The sequence below is a fragment of the Melanostigma gelatinosum genome, assembly GCF_949748355.1.
Source record: "Melanostigma gelatinosum genome assembly, chromosome: 14".
In the NCBI taxonomy this organism is placed as follows: domain Eukaryota; kingdom Metazoa; phylum Chordata; class Actinopteri; order Perciformes; family Zoarcidae; genus Melanostigma; species Melanostigma gelatinosum.
In genome coordinates this window covers 20,215,491-20,229,348 of record NC_136647.1, presented here as the reverse complement: position 1 = coordinate 20,229,348, position 13,858 = coordinate 20,215,491, and the positions used below count along the sequence as shown (strand labels likewise).

Genomic DNA, 13,858 nt, shown 5'->3' with positions numbered 1-13,858 from the left:
AGCAGGCCGTGCTCCAGAAAGTTCTTCAGGTTGGGTAGTGTCTGCTGCAGGTCTGGGGTGGTCAAGCCGTGTTGATATCTCAGCTGCAAGACAAGGGAACACACACACCGCGTCATTAACCTCAAACAACCTACCGCGTCGTGCATCCTTCAACCTTATACATATAATGTGCGGCGGGCTGTCACTACAGCGAATCACTCGCACACGTGTGCACAGTCTCCGTGTTTGGGTGTCGTTCGGAGAAGAAAGAAATACCACCTACAGGAGGTCTGAAGCAGACATTCTTTCGCCATGACACGTTTCTACACTCCCCCCGCATCGGCCCATTACTCATCTGGACACACAATGGGCATCCTTCCCTGATAACAGGCATGCACGCTAATACGTAAGGTGTGTGTGGAAAGACAGGGGATGAGATGCGGGTGGCTAGGGGGGAGAAAAAAAAAAAAAAAAAAAAAAAAAAACCTGCTGTCAAGACATCTGGAAGAAATGGCGCAGAGAGCGAGAGCACTTTAGAACCCCTGGCAGATTCTCCCTCACTCGTCTGTGGATCCACATCTAAATGTGGCCTTGAATGTCCCCTCCCTTGTACCACAGTGCTTTATTTCATGATAGAATCAAATCCAGCAAAGAAATTAAAAAAAAGGAGAAAAATCAACAAGGCCACCTTGAAACTCCAGCGGTCTGTGCCAGAAATATCTCCTCCAACAGTTGAGTGATGTCACAGCGGGCCAGCGCTTGTCCGGCGGAGTTTATTTAACCGATATTACTGAACAGCAGAGGAGCATCACGCCGCACGTCCGGCGTATATCTCTGAGGCCTCTGTGTCTCTCTCTCTCTCACACACACACACACACACACACACACACACACACACACACACACACACACACACACACACACACACACACACACACACACACACACACACACACACACACACACACACACACACACACACACACACACACACACAGGATAACGGCTTCTTCGTGTACGAGCTCATAACGGATGAGTGGCATGATAATAAAGGAACTACAGGGAAAAATATCTTTGAGCCTCCGAGGGGCAAAGGTCACGTTTCCCTGTTTTTTGTTGAACAGTTCAAGAGGAGACAAACTGTTTTCAGGGTATCAGCAGCCCCCAAAGCACATCAATACCCATTTCCTTGTGGTAATTGCCGTAATATTTATTTAGAGTCCTGCTGTACTGGCTCTGGGAAGGCTTGACAAATGGCGAGAGGTGTGGCATAGGAAGGAGCACTCACAGCCACATGTGCATGCATGTCAAATTTGCACTCAACATAGAATAACCAAATCCCACTCTGTCTGAATAGCTGCCAGGATAACGTGTAAACTGTACGATATGAATGGTGCGGTGTGTGCATGACATGCAAGGATTATTTATTGTCATTATGCAGCACAGGGATGCACAACTAAATGCAGTTGTTGCCCATTTTCAGCGCAAGAAAAACATGACAAAACAGAAGTGCATTCCTGTAGTGCATCAAGAGGAATGTAAACAAGCATCATTGATGTAAACACAGAGTCCACCTCCTCTCGTCCCACCGGAGTCCAGCGGTCCGCCCATCAAGTGCAGCTTGATCCGGGACGCCACGATGGAGTCAGGTCTCTGTGAAGACGTGGACTCAACAGTCACCGACCTCCCGCTCCTCGCCGTAAGTGCTCCAGTAATAATAATAATTTTGACATGTGCCAAGTGTTTTTATCAATGTGTGTGTGTGTGTTCTGGCCTCAAATGGACAGTCATGACAGTATCGGAGGAGGACTTTATCAAAAGAAGCTCAGTGGGACAAGGGGTGTCGCCACAAAAAACCCAGATGGTGATGGAACGGTCCAAAACCTGTGCGAACAACACAAGAGGTCCATTCATGGCTCGGAGTAAACCTCGGGGTCTGACCAAATGACGGCGCTGCGCTGTCCACAGGGCCAGCTCAACGGACTTGGGTTTGAAGCGTTGGGCCAAGATCAATAACACCACCAGTTTAGAAACAGAAAGAGCGTAGCAGCATTGGGCTGGAGGGGGGGGGGGCTTGCTTGTTCTGTGGCCAGATGCTAAAAAAAAAAAAAAAGAGAAAATCCCAATCTCATGCATATCTCAAGGTCACGGTCTAGAAAGTATGAATCAGAAATCGGGAACCAGATATGAGCAAAGCATAAATATTATGGCTTCAGCGAAGGTAAACAGCGTTCCCTGGACATGCTGTATGCTTTCTTTGTTTCTCAGTCCGAAGCCGAAACTAAATGCTATCTATAAATTCCATTACTCGCCTTGAGCCCTGAAGTGTGTGTAATAGCCACACTGTGTGTCTGACAGGAGACCCTATGTCACATTACACGGCTGTATGTCTGAGAGAGAGTGTGTGGGGGAGAGAGAGAGTGAGAGAGAGTGTGCATTTGTATGTGTGCCTCCTATTGTGTTCCTCGTGTGAAGAGACGTTGCCGAGCTCGCAGCATATGCCGATACTGGATATGGGTGAAGACAGGAGAGTGATGGGTGACATCATTTCACTTCATTACTATGGAGCTCGCTGAGGGGGATTAAAAAAATAATGGAATCCAGGACTCCTCATGATGTATGCCTCCGTCAGGCCGACACAGAACAACTGGAAACTCATGCGCGTTTGCCAAATCTCTGCCAGTGGGCACCAACAACACCTGAGCTAAGTGTCTGGTTGGCAGCGGTGCAGAGCCGCCTGCACCGGGTGTCTTTGCGATGAGTTGTGTTAAACACGCTCAGACAGTTTGGAGTAGTGCAGCTGACCCAGCGCTCAGCCAGCCAGACGCCATCAATATTCATAAACTGGGCGGTCTGGCCCTCCCTGGTGGAAGCTGCGTTACGTTTCCCCCCCAGAGCGGCCTTTCGTGCTTCTATGTGTATATTTATATGTTGCTCATGGCCTTGGTCTTGGGAAGGCATATATCCTGGACGCTGCAAACATCAACCCCCTCCCTTCGTCTCACAGCAGAACAAAAAAGCAGAAAAACATTCGTGACCCAGCCGTGTCATCTGAGGGAAAAGAGAGGAAACGTGTGAGGCGGCTTAAAGACATACGAGCTGGTTGTCGTTTCTAATTGTCGGCGCCATGAGGTTTCGACTGTAGGGCTGAAACAAACAGCTGAGCGGGGAAAAGGTGTAGATTCTGGTTCTGTACACCCGAAGTGGCCTTTGAGAGTGTGTTGTAACTGATATGAGGCAATGTGTTGTAATTCATACGAGGTGAAACACAACTAATTCATTCCTGTTGCACACAACAGGAATAGAAACTGAGATTTGTGATTGACGTCCTGGTCAAATTGATCCATATGAGCGTATAAATATATAACAGTTTCATTTTTCTTAATTTCTCATGCAGATTACCCTCTAATTATTAGAGTCTAATAGACCATCCGCTAAGCCCCGCCCCTCGCTGCCAGTCCATCAAGCTGTCAGAGCTACCTCGGAGCCCACACTGGCACTAACTGCACTCCCTGAATAAACACTTTCAAATTTTTGGAAAAAAGCCATTTCAAAGAGAAGCAGCCAGAAGGACCTTCAATATGTGATGGAAGGGTTACCGTTACCTCGTGGCAAAGTATCATGGGAGTAAAATAAAAAAGGTGAGCCTACCATAGCTTTAAAATGGTTTTCCATGTTGTCATGTACGTAAAGAACCAAAATGAACACAGTTATTTGACTACCTGACTTGTATAGGACTGATTCTGTCCCAAGCTTTTTGATCCATATAAGCGCTTGATCACTGTATCCGTGATCACTATAAGTGGTTTACGCTGTAATTTCTGAGTCCGCGACCCAGTGAAGTGAGAATTCTTATGCAAACACGGCAACGAGAAACAACCTCTGAGGGTTCCTAATTCAACAGCTCCAGACCAGATCACACAAATAGCTCAGAATCAGTCCACCTGAGACAGCTTGTCATTCCTCGTTTCCCTTTCATACATCACCGTGATGAATGCTGGCGGAGTCCCTTGCGTGCTCGTGCTTATGTGTACAGGAACAGTGCTTTCAAGCTGCTGGCCACGGGCTTCTTTGTGATGGGGCTAACCAGATCGTGGTGAGAAATTCCCAGGGCCCATTGAGGGAGGCTGAAAGGCGAGAGGAGTTGGAAGACGGGGGTTGGGGGAGGGGGGGCCTTTCACATGATGACATAGTGAAACAGATCCGGCCAGGTCTTCCCCCTGTCGCTGCTCACACCTTTGTGTCTGGACACTCCCTTCCCTGTTTTGCTATTCTACAAAAGCCAAGCAGGGCTGTGGGGATTCCTCAGCATGTGTAGCAATCAGCGGGTATGACTGAGAGGTTTGGTATGAGCCTGTGTGAGAGTCCAGCGGATGAGCGACTCATCATCCTCATTCGTCTCAAGGATAAAGTATCAGCCCAAAGAATGCAGCGGTGTATACAGTCCCGGTCTGCCAATCCACCGGAGTAAACACTCCGAGGCTGACTAGAGCCGGCGGGAAACCAGTCCGTTTACAGAACACGCCACCTATCATTTGGCAACAAACCTGCTTGTTTTCCCCGAGCTCTGTGCAGAGGCTAAACAAACACGGCCCGGCTGATGCCACGTATCTCTGTTTCCCCGGGTCTGTCAGTGCTAATCACCCTCACATCAGGCCGGCGAATGTGGGCGGGCCGCAGAGAACATTGAGGTTTATTGGCGATGACGCGGTGGAGGAAGAAGTGCCCAGGTGAAAAACAAAAAACAAAAGCCACTTGTCAGCAGCGGACATCCCAACGGTTCCCCCGGTGCGCGTCATGAGCATCGTTTGACAGGCGGACTTCCACCGTCGCTGGAGGAAAGCCTGTCTGGGACGCAGGGTGTTTTCATCAGGAGCGTTGCGTTTCATGTGTCAAGAGGGTTAAAAGTCTCAAAAATCAAACCTGGGAGTATCCTGTGCATGTCTGACCTGCATCATGGACTATTACCCTGTGATTCATAATCAGCAGGCTTTTGTCCACTGGGGTAAAAATAGAAAAGCTTATTTTACAGAGTGCATCGCTTGTACGTAGTCCCTGGGGGGGATAATCAGGGAGCTCATTAGGTCCTATGACAGCTTGTTATAGAGGGGATAACCAGGTGTTCCTCCCTCCACCGTCCCTCTGGTCTAACTGTGGACTGGATACTTCAGCAGAGAGCAGGGAGGTTGACACAGACACAAGTCTCCAGAGATACATCGACCTGATATGTAGAGAAGTGGAGCCGTGGGAGATAACCTGCCATCGACAGTATTTCACGGGCTGTGCCTCTTCTGGTTAGGATGACATGATTCATGAAGAGCTTACATACCAGGGAAGGAAAAAAAAAACAAGCTGTAAAAACAAATAATGTTATAAGAGCTGAACGATGCCGCGGTGTAAGAAAACATCCTGCAACAAATTATGGACGTCGGTCTGGACTACAGTGTACTGTCGCGCTTGTCCCGTCATTTCTACTGATCCGGCCAGGAAGTGCGATGAAGTCTGCACGCTTGGCTGCTAATTATTGAGCCAAAGCTAACAGCATTCCAGAGACCTGCCCGCCCCAAACAAAGAAGTAGTCGGTCACACTGCTAACTAGTCTGTGGAAGTTAAAACACACAATTACTGTAGTTAAAACTAAACTACTCCAATGACCATTACAATCTGACCCTCACGAGAAGACTGTGTTAGAGTATGACGCACCGTACTGTCAGCTAATGTTGCGTTCACTTCTATTTGGACTGATACAGGTGGTGCTGTATATTACGGGCCCTTACTCAAACATTTGAATACATGTACCTTCAAGTGAGGAATGCAATAAAATGTTGAATAACCAGCAGTTCCTTGGCTCGTGAGAGCATGATTTCTTTGGTGTTTGAGCATCCATGGTGTCCTCTGGAGCCGTTTGGCTGGTGCATGTAAACCACATACCCCACACAAAGCTCACGGAGCCATTATTAACTCCAGCCAGGAATTTGCCTGCAGATGATTAGTTTCACACCGGACTAAACTTCCCCGATGGCAGCAGGTGAAGTTTTACTCTCCTCATTAAATCAGCGTGTGCATGTTCCTGTTTTAATCCTCTCATTACGCCTGTCTGTTTGTTTCCCTACGATCACCTCACACAGTGGCACATCGATCCAATTATCTTACGGGGTTTTTGTTTACCGCTCTGTGAGCTCGGGGATCTTTGCCAGCAGATCTGTTGTTGCCAACCTTTGGAAGTCCAGCTTTACAGGAGTAAACAACTCATTCACCTCAGCAGGCTCATATGGTTGGTTAGGACGTCCATCAGAACGCCGTATTTACAGATGCAGAGATTTTCTGTCTGATCTTTTGTTTTGACATTTCAATAAACAGTTTGACTCGTCCAGAAGAATGACAGCACTGGCGTTATCTTTTGTGGCCTCACGTGTTTTTGTGTTACCCCAAAACCTACAACATAACAGAACTATGCTCCACTATTGCTCTGAACATGGGAAATAAAACAATGAATTATATTTCATTTCTCACCTCGCAGCTGAACCAGCAAGTGACAACTAGGTAGTTACAACGGAAACCGTTCTTCACAATGTTACTTGAACTCTACTTTCTGCTTTGCAGTGTTTGTAGTTATGAGCAATGGAATAATAATTTAAAAAAGCTTCACGATAAAAAACAATCAATAAGTTTATCATGGTGGATTTCCATTTAATCGTGAATATGAATATACTCACAAATTACTTGAAAAAGCTTCTACCTCGCTGTCATGGTAGAGAAGTGCAAAGAACGACACTGATTTTGAAAAATAGGTCTGGAGGAATGATCATGTATGGAAGAGCCAACTTAAAGGCTCATCATTTTTTAAACTTGACTTATTCGATATTTATGCAGGGGATTTATGATCACCTCATTCAAGATTGTTTGATTTTCACTACAAAAGATGCAATATAAATATTTGTTTCGCCTTCTTTACAAACTGTAAATTAAAGTTACTCCAGTATGTTTTAGTGTCGATTTAAGCATATTTGATAATATCGTGAATCGCAACAATTGTGGCCAGAATAAGCATAACCTGAAATATTCATATCCTGTCCCATGCCAAGAATGTCTTAGTTGTGTCGCTAATATTAAGATACAATAAGTGCACTGCAAACGAATCAGTGGGCACTTGGAGATTAATTAATACAACTGGCTTCAAGTCATGACTTTGAGGAAGTATCATTAAGAAATTCACTTCTCACCCAAAAGCTTGTGAGAAAAGGCAGCCGCCGGTTTGGTGCATGTCTCGCTTCTGACAGCTGTAACAGAAATGCTGGCAAAACTTACACGCGCGCGCGCGTGTGTAAGTTTTAAACCTTTGTGTTAAGAATGAATGTTTTTGCAATTGGACACACACACACACACACACACACACACACACACACACACACACACACACACACACACACACACACACACACACACACACACACACACACACACACACACACACACACACACACACACACACACACAGGTACTTGAAGCCAAACCAGCAATGTTTTGGGGCGATAATGCAAGATAACAAATACACACAGGACCTCTAATGCCCATAAAAGACTCTTTAGAATGATTGTACTTTCTGGTCTTATCAGCATCTTCTTCATATGCATTTTGCATCAATATCCACAGGACCCCTCCCTCCCTCCCTCCCTCTGAGAAGCTCTTTCTAGCTCACTGGTGGATTTGAAATGGTTGATTACGTTGGCTACAGCGCGGTGCTCCAATGATTCCGCCCATCTGGCTTACTGTGGGCACATAATGAAACTGGCCCTGTGCAGCCTTCACTCATCCACTAAATAAGTTACAGTCAAATGTTGACCAGGACGTGTACAAAAACGACCCGAGACAAAGCGGCTGCAGATGGGAGCTGTGACGTGGAGTGAAAGAATGATTGTAAATAAGTTTCACAGGAGAAGGAGAATGTGAGAATGATACGTTGACTCTTATTGCTCCTTGCTGTTTCCCCCTCGCTGTGTATTTACAGCTACATCCTCGTTGTTTGCAGCTCTGTGTCGTACGACGGTAGGTGAAGCCTCACATGGTGCAATGGAGGCTCAAAACCTAAACAATCATGTGGTGCTGCGTTGAATATGAAATCCAACTTGATTAATCACCGCAGCCTTTCATGTGTCTCAATAAATATACAGAGCCGGGCCGAGAAGTTGTTTGAGTCTGGCTAGAGTCGTATAATTCATTCGCAACAGAAACTCGCTTCCCTTAAACCCGTAGCAGTTTTCTGGCCTTGAATACGTGCCACGGTCATCATCATCATCCAGTCTTTGAGCCAAACTGGGAATCTGGATCCATAAACACCACAGGCCTTTGCTTACCGCAGAAAATATCTTCCCACATATTCACAGTGGGAGGAATCCCCGCTGTCTCAAACATGCCTTTCAAAAAGGTATTTCTTGATTTCCCAATGCGACATTTTGAGTTAAAATTACAATTTAATTTCCCAACATTCCCACTTCCTACACTGGATGTGGACTGAGCAAGAACATGCCGTACTGAAATGTTCACAGTCCAACATAATGACTCGGGCCGTGGCCCACTACGATAATCATCGGCGAAATTATTGTTCCTCCAAATGGCCCGACTTCAAACGTTCCAAACAGAAAGAGACGCAGCACCACATGATTGAAGTATCACGTTATTACTTCTTCTTTGTTTTCATCAAAGTGTTCAGACGAAGTAAACCTCCAACACAACAAACTGTAGGAACTCTTAAGCTGGAGGGTTTGTGCGAAGAAATCAGGAAGGCGTGAATGCCAAGTGGTTCAGTTGTGAGAACAGCGCTGCTGGGCAAGCTAAAGCTAGCAAGCTAGCGAAATGCAAAGGTGTAATGACAGAGGGAAAAGATGAGGCCGCTGAGAATATCAACAGTTTCCTCAGACATGTGATCAAATGACAAAGAAAAACTGTATACGACTAAAATTACAATGTATTAACAATTAACTAACCATCCACTGGAACAATGAACTCCCAAGGCCTCCGCCATTTCTGAGAACAAACACGTCGCAACTCGTGAACTCCAAAGAGTCACATGAACTCTTCTCGTGAACAAGGTAGACGATCTAGAAGCTCAGCTCATAAAGGCCTGTAACTGATCTACAGCGTATCAAATCACAATTATCACCTTATGTGATAATTATCATCATCTTGCTCTGAGCCAGATAACTGCAGCGGAGCTAAAATTAAATATGAAAAGGTGTCGTTTGTCAGGAGGGGGAGTTCTCAAAGCCTGACATTTGGTGAATTTGCTGGTCAGCTTTGCAAACTCCACGATGATTTTGTGCCACAGGCCGGGAAAACTGTACTCATTGCAACTTCGACACAAATTGCCTTTCAGAGTCCTCTCGAGAGCCGTTCACTTTCATCAACATATCCACACCTCCAGACGATTAGATAGCAGATAGTGGAGCGCTATGTGTGAGATTATGGTGTTTGACTAAGTTATTGAATTTAGCAGCGGCCTTATCACCGTACGATGTTTAAGAACCAAAGCAAACTCAACACACGCGTGTCCATGGGAACTGCCTGACTGCATGGTAGGACATGTTTAAGCACTTCCTCGACAGCTGAAATGTAATATTCTTTGCACTTCCCGTCTCTGTTGCAATTTCAAACAAGCAAAACTGTTTTTAATATCGCGTACTGGAGGTTTCTTCCACTTCATTTAACATCCTCTAACTCTGCTCCTTTTGCTCTCCCCTCCGCTCTGTCTGCTACCACACTGTGGTAATGCAATACAGGTGTGGTGCTCAGGTCCGATTCAAACGCGGCCCGATAACTCAAACCAGATTCTTCCGCCGCGGTACTTGTCGTTACACTTTGCTGCGTATCGTATTGCCGCCAAATTCAGTCAACAGATTTACATAATTACGGGAAAGGCTGTGCGAGATGAATAGGAAATTCTGTTAGGGGGGGGACCACCGGTGACAAGAGACTAATGTCAGTCTCCTCTGACCCCAATCACCGCGGGGCGGGTGGGAGGCGGGTACCGCCATGCCTACGGTCTTAATGACATCCCTTCATGATGTGGTTATTTAGTCTGTGTATGCCAGTCAGCATGCAGAGGAGGCTGATGAGTGTTGTGTGCTACAGTGACACCTATTGGACGAGCCACCGTCCTTGAGGGACGCTCTGGTCCTCGAGGGCTAATGGTCCCTCATCACTGTGACACTAGAGCCCGGCTATTGCTGGTAAGTAACACGAAACCCACCCAGGGGCTGACCCCGTTTGTGAAGTCACAACACTGGGGTCAACTTCCTGTTAGCAGTGTTGGCATGCAGGGCCATCATCAATCCTCAGCTCTCACCAAGGACTCCCGGTGCCCTGGGTGAGACTTCAAATTCAAAGCATACGGAGCGGGTTCTTAAGAGACACCACGGACGTTGAAGGGCGAACGGTGCCAAACAGGGAAAGGCACAAGATGTGTGACGGGTGACTGGAAGGAATGGAGGACAGCCTGGACTCCGCACAGGTCTAATGTCTCGTCCTTCGCGTGGAAAGATACACAAATGAAGGAAAGTGCTCCTGAAAAAAAACGCAACAAACTTTGCCCTCGTTGTAGTACGCCGGCTTTTAAATAAAGCTGCCAAATATAGATGCTAAAGCATTATTTCAATTTAGAGTCTGATCACACTCATTTTATTATTTGGAATAAAAGTGTTGTGGTATTTTACAGGGGAAATCTTTTTTTATGCGTGTTGTTTCCACAAGGCCCCAAGGAAACCAGTAGGCCAGAGAGGGGGATGAATATATGGTTTGTGGGCAGGTGCCTATCCTGGCCTCGTGCTGCCCACAATTTCTCTCCCTTCCGCTGCTTGTGAATGGGCGCATTATATGTTCTTCGCTTCCTCTTTATTTTGTGGATGCCTTTACGACTGAGATTTTTCTATTAGTGTTACCACCGGATTGGAGGTCACAGGGAGAGCCTGGGCTGCCATATTGTGTACGTTCCTCTTCATCTGTCCCACTCACTGACTTTCAAAACGTATGGGTTTCAAAGTGACGGCTGACGAGCGCTACTTATCCAAATAAATGTCTGCAGTTATTTTAACAAGTCCAAAGCGCGAGTGGGCCAAAACAAGAGATGAAGAATGGATGATAAACGACCTGGGATTCACTTTGGTTGTTTCTCACAATTCCTCAAGACGTAAAAGTAGCAAACGTTTGCATCTGGCTAACTACGTTGTTGAACCACGTTCAGCCTGCTTCATAGAAGCTATTTGTCAAGTATGAATACAACCTTGATGACAGAAAAATGACCATGTCTGGCCTACAGTCCAACTGACTAGCCAACTACATGCCCTATCAAAACAGTAATCAGAGAGCCCCGGATTAAAGCTGAGGCTTCCAAGATTTCACAGTTCAAAGGGATTTCCAGACACATCCTGCTACTATTCCACCAGGATTAAACACGCAGCATCAAACTGCTCTGAGGAGGAATTGGGCTTGGTGAGGCTAAAACTATAAATCGGAAAACGAGAGATCTTTCAAACATCCGCACGGTGAAGGATTAAGCTTTGTGTATCACATGCAATATAACGTACCTATGTTGTCTTGAACGTGCATTTATGCACACAGGATGCGCTGAAGTTTTGCAAAATTGTAATTTTTTGTGAGCATCTGTGTGGGAGCCAGCCAGAGCCATCGGGATAATGTTAGGAACATATGAAGCATTAGCAGGCATCCTAGTTGTAAGCAGACAGATCAGCTGTACCTGAGCTCTGGAAGAATAGATCTGAGCGGTCGGCTCTGCGAGAGCTGCTGGCAAAGTCCACGTCGAGCTTCAGAATGAACTCCAACACAAGAACATTGGACAGAACGGTACGGCTTCAGTGAACAGTGGTTTCAAAGCTGACGCTAATTAATGATGTGCTCATGTTAGCCGCACAGGTTTTTACCTTATAGATGGCTGATGCTACGCTATGATTGGCCAGTCTGCGGGGGTAAGATCTTATCGTAAGATGGCTGAGTGCCACTCTTCTAGCAAAAAGGAAATAACAGTAATGACTTCATGAAATTAAATTCACCTTCTCTAGTCTTAGTCCAAGTCAAATTGTGCAGTACAATCCATTGTGTATGTTCCGCAAATAGAATAGCGATAAAAATGATTTCTCCATAAAGGCATGAAAATGAAAACGCAGCATAATCGTACCATAAACAGAAGAAAATGAGGAACTCTTGGCTTTCTGTTTCTTTGGCTCCAAGTATCAGGTTGAAAGCTGCCACGGTACGGGAGGAGTAAAGGCCGTGTCCGGTTTACCTTGGAGAGCCTGGAGCGTTCTCCGCTCATCTGGGTTTGTTCAACTGTGACCCTGCATAGTGTCAAAAGTTTGGTTTGCAGTGCAGCTTTGGCTGCAGTGTTAGTCCAATACAGAGAGATTTGGTCATAATGAATGGCTTAATAAAATCAAGGTCAATTTACTGTACACAATATGTGGCCTTACCCGAGAAATACTTGTTGCAAAACACAACTACACGTGGAGCGTTTGCTGTTTTGTTTATAATCAGATAAAATGGTGTAATCTGTGATTAGACTGGCGGATCCAAGTTCACAATGTCCTCAGACTGAGTGCTATCCGGAGTTCAACCCGCTCAGCTTCATGCTGAATAATAACAGCTCACAACTTGTTTGCCCGGGAGGATAATGATTAGATGCATGTGCTACACTTTCTCTCCAGCCTCCATGTACTACAGCCAAATAAACACACTGTAATATACTGTAGTATAATACACACAATACAGAACATTCCCTGTACAGTCAGAAGACAACAACCTATATAGTATTCATAATGATGCTCCACTTTGTTTCCAGCAACTCTCCAGAAAAAAAGATTTTCATATTAAATAAACAACATACAAAATAATACATAAATGGCTGAATTTAAAAAAATAATTCTCAAGGAACCAAATACGCTTCGGACTTGAAGAGCGGGGCAGAAACTGACACACACACACACACGGTAGCAAACTATGTGGATTGTTCCATTAATTCAGCATGAGGGAGAGAGTGTGAGGTTGAACGTGTGGTTTCTAGCTCTCTAATGAGCTGGAACGAGGCCACTGCTGAATTGAAGGCTAAAGTGAAATCCTGCTCTCCTGAAACGGCCAATTCATAAAAACCAAAGCGCTGCAGCTTCAGAAAGATTAGCCGTGGTACAAGGTAACACGATAACTATAGTAACCATTGTTTGGTTTGATGGTTATTTTACTGTCTCTGAACAGTTCATTGCTATATACACATTATATCTACCATATTATCTGGTAGTGATTAGCAAATGATTTGTAAAGCTTCAAAATGTTTTTGTGAAACATCTACAAACATCACATGTACATCTATCGATGTAATTCTTTATCGATGGATTCAACGTAAAATGCAACAAAAGAATTTTGGCAACTGGGTTGTTTACAAATATGATAATCATTAACAAATACTGAATATTGTATGGAACGTAATGATAATATGTGCAGCAATAAACTGTTAAAATAACAAATTATAGCATTACTAATAATTAGTAAACAATATTTATTATTTTTTCTTGGTTAAAATAACTATTTCAGTTTACTTAACCATCAATTGACCCTTGTTGGACAAGGAGAGAAAGACCAACAGGCTTCTGAGGAAATCAGGAATGGTGGAGGTGAATTATCAACCTCTCCGGCCGCCTGGTTCTCACAGAAATACTCTCCTCCTCTCAAGAATAACTTTGTGCTGCAAGCGGTCGTGAGGCTTTAGACTCCGAGCGCGTAAAAAGCCAAACACATGAGCTGACATTATATAATTACAGCGTGTGCATTTGTGTTTATATTTGTAGTTGGGTGCAGTTTCTGTGGACGGCATCCTAAT

The 13,858-nt window shown here is 45.2% G+C and overlaps 1 protein-coding gene across 1 annotated transcript in view; it reads right to left on the bottom strand.

The window, feature by feature from the left end:
- Positions 1-13,858, bottom strand: part of uvrag (UV radiation resistance associated gene) — an 83,045-nt gene that overhangs the window by 10,291 nt on the left and 58,896 nt on the right. Inside the window, exon 14 of the mRNA XM_079283203.1 lies at positions 1-83. This exon is cut by the window's left edge and continues 9 nt beyond it. Coding sequence (XP_079139329.1) covers positions 1-83 — 83 coding nt within the window. The remainder of the gene's footprint in view (positions 84-13,858) is intronic.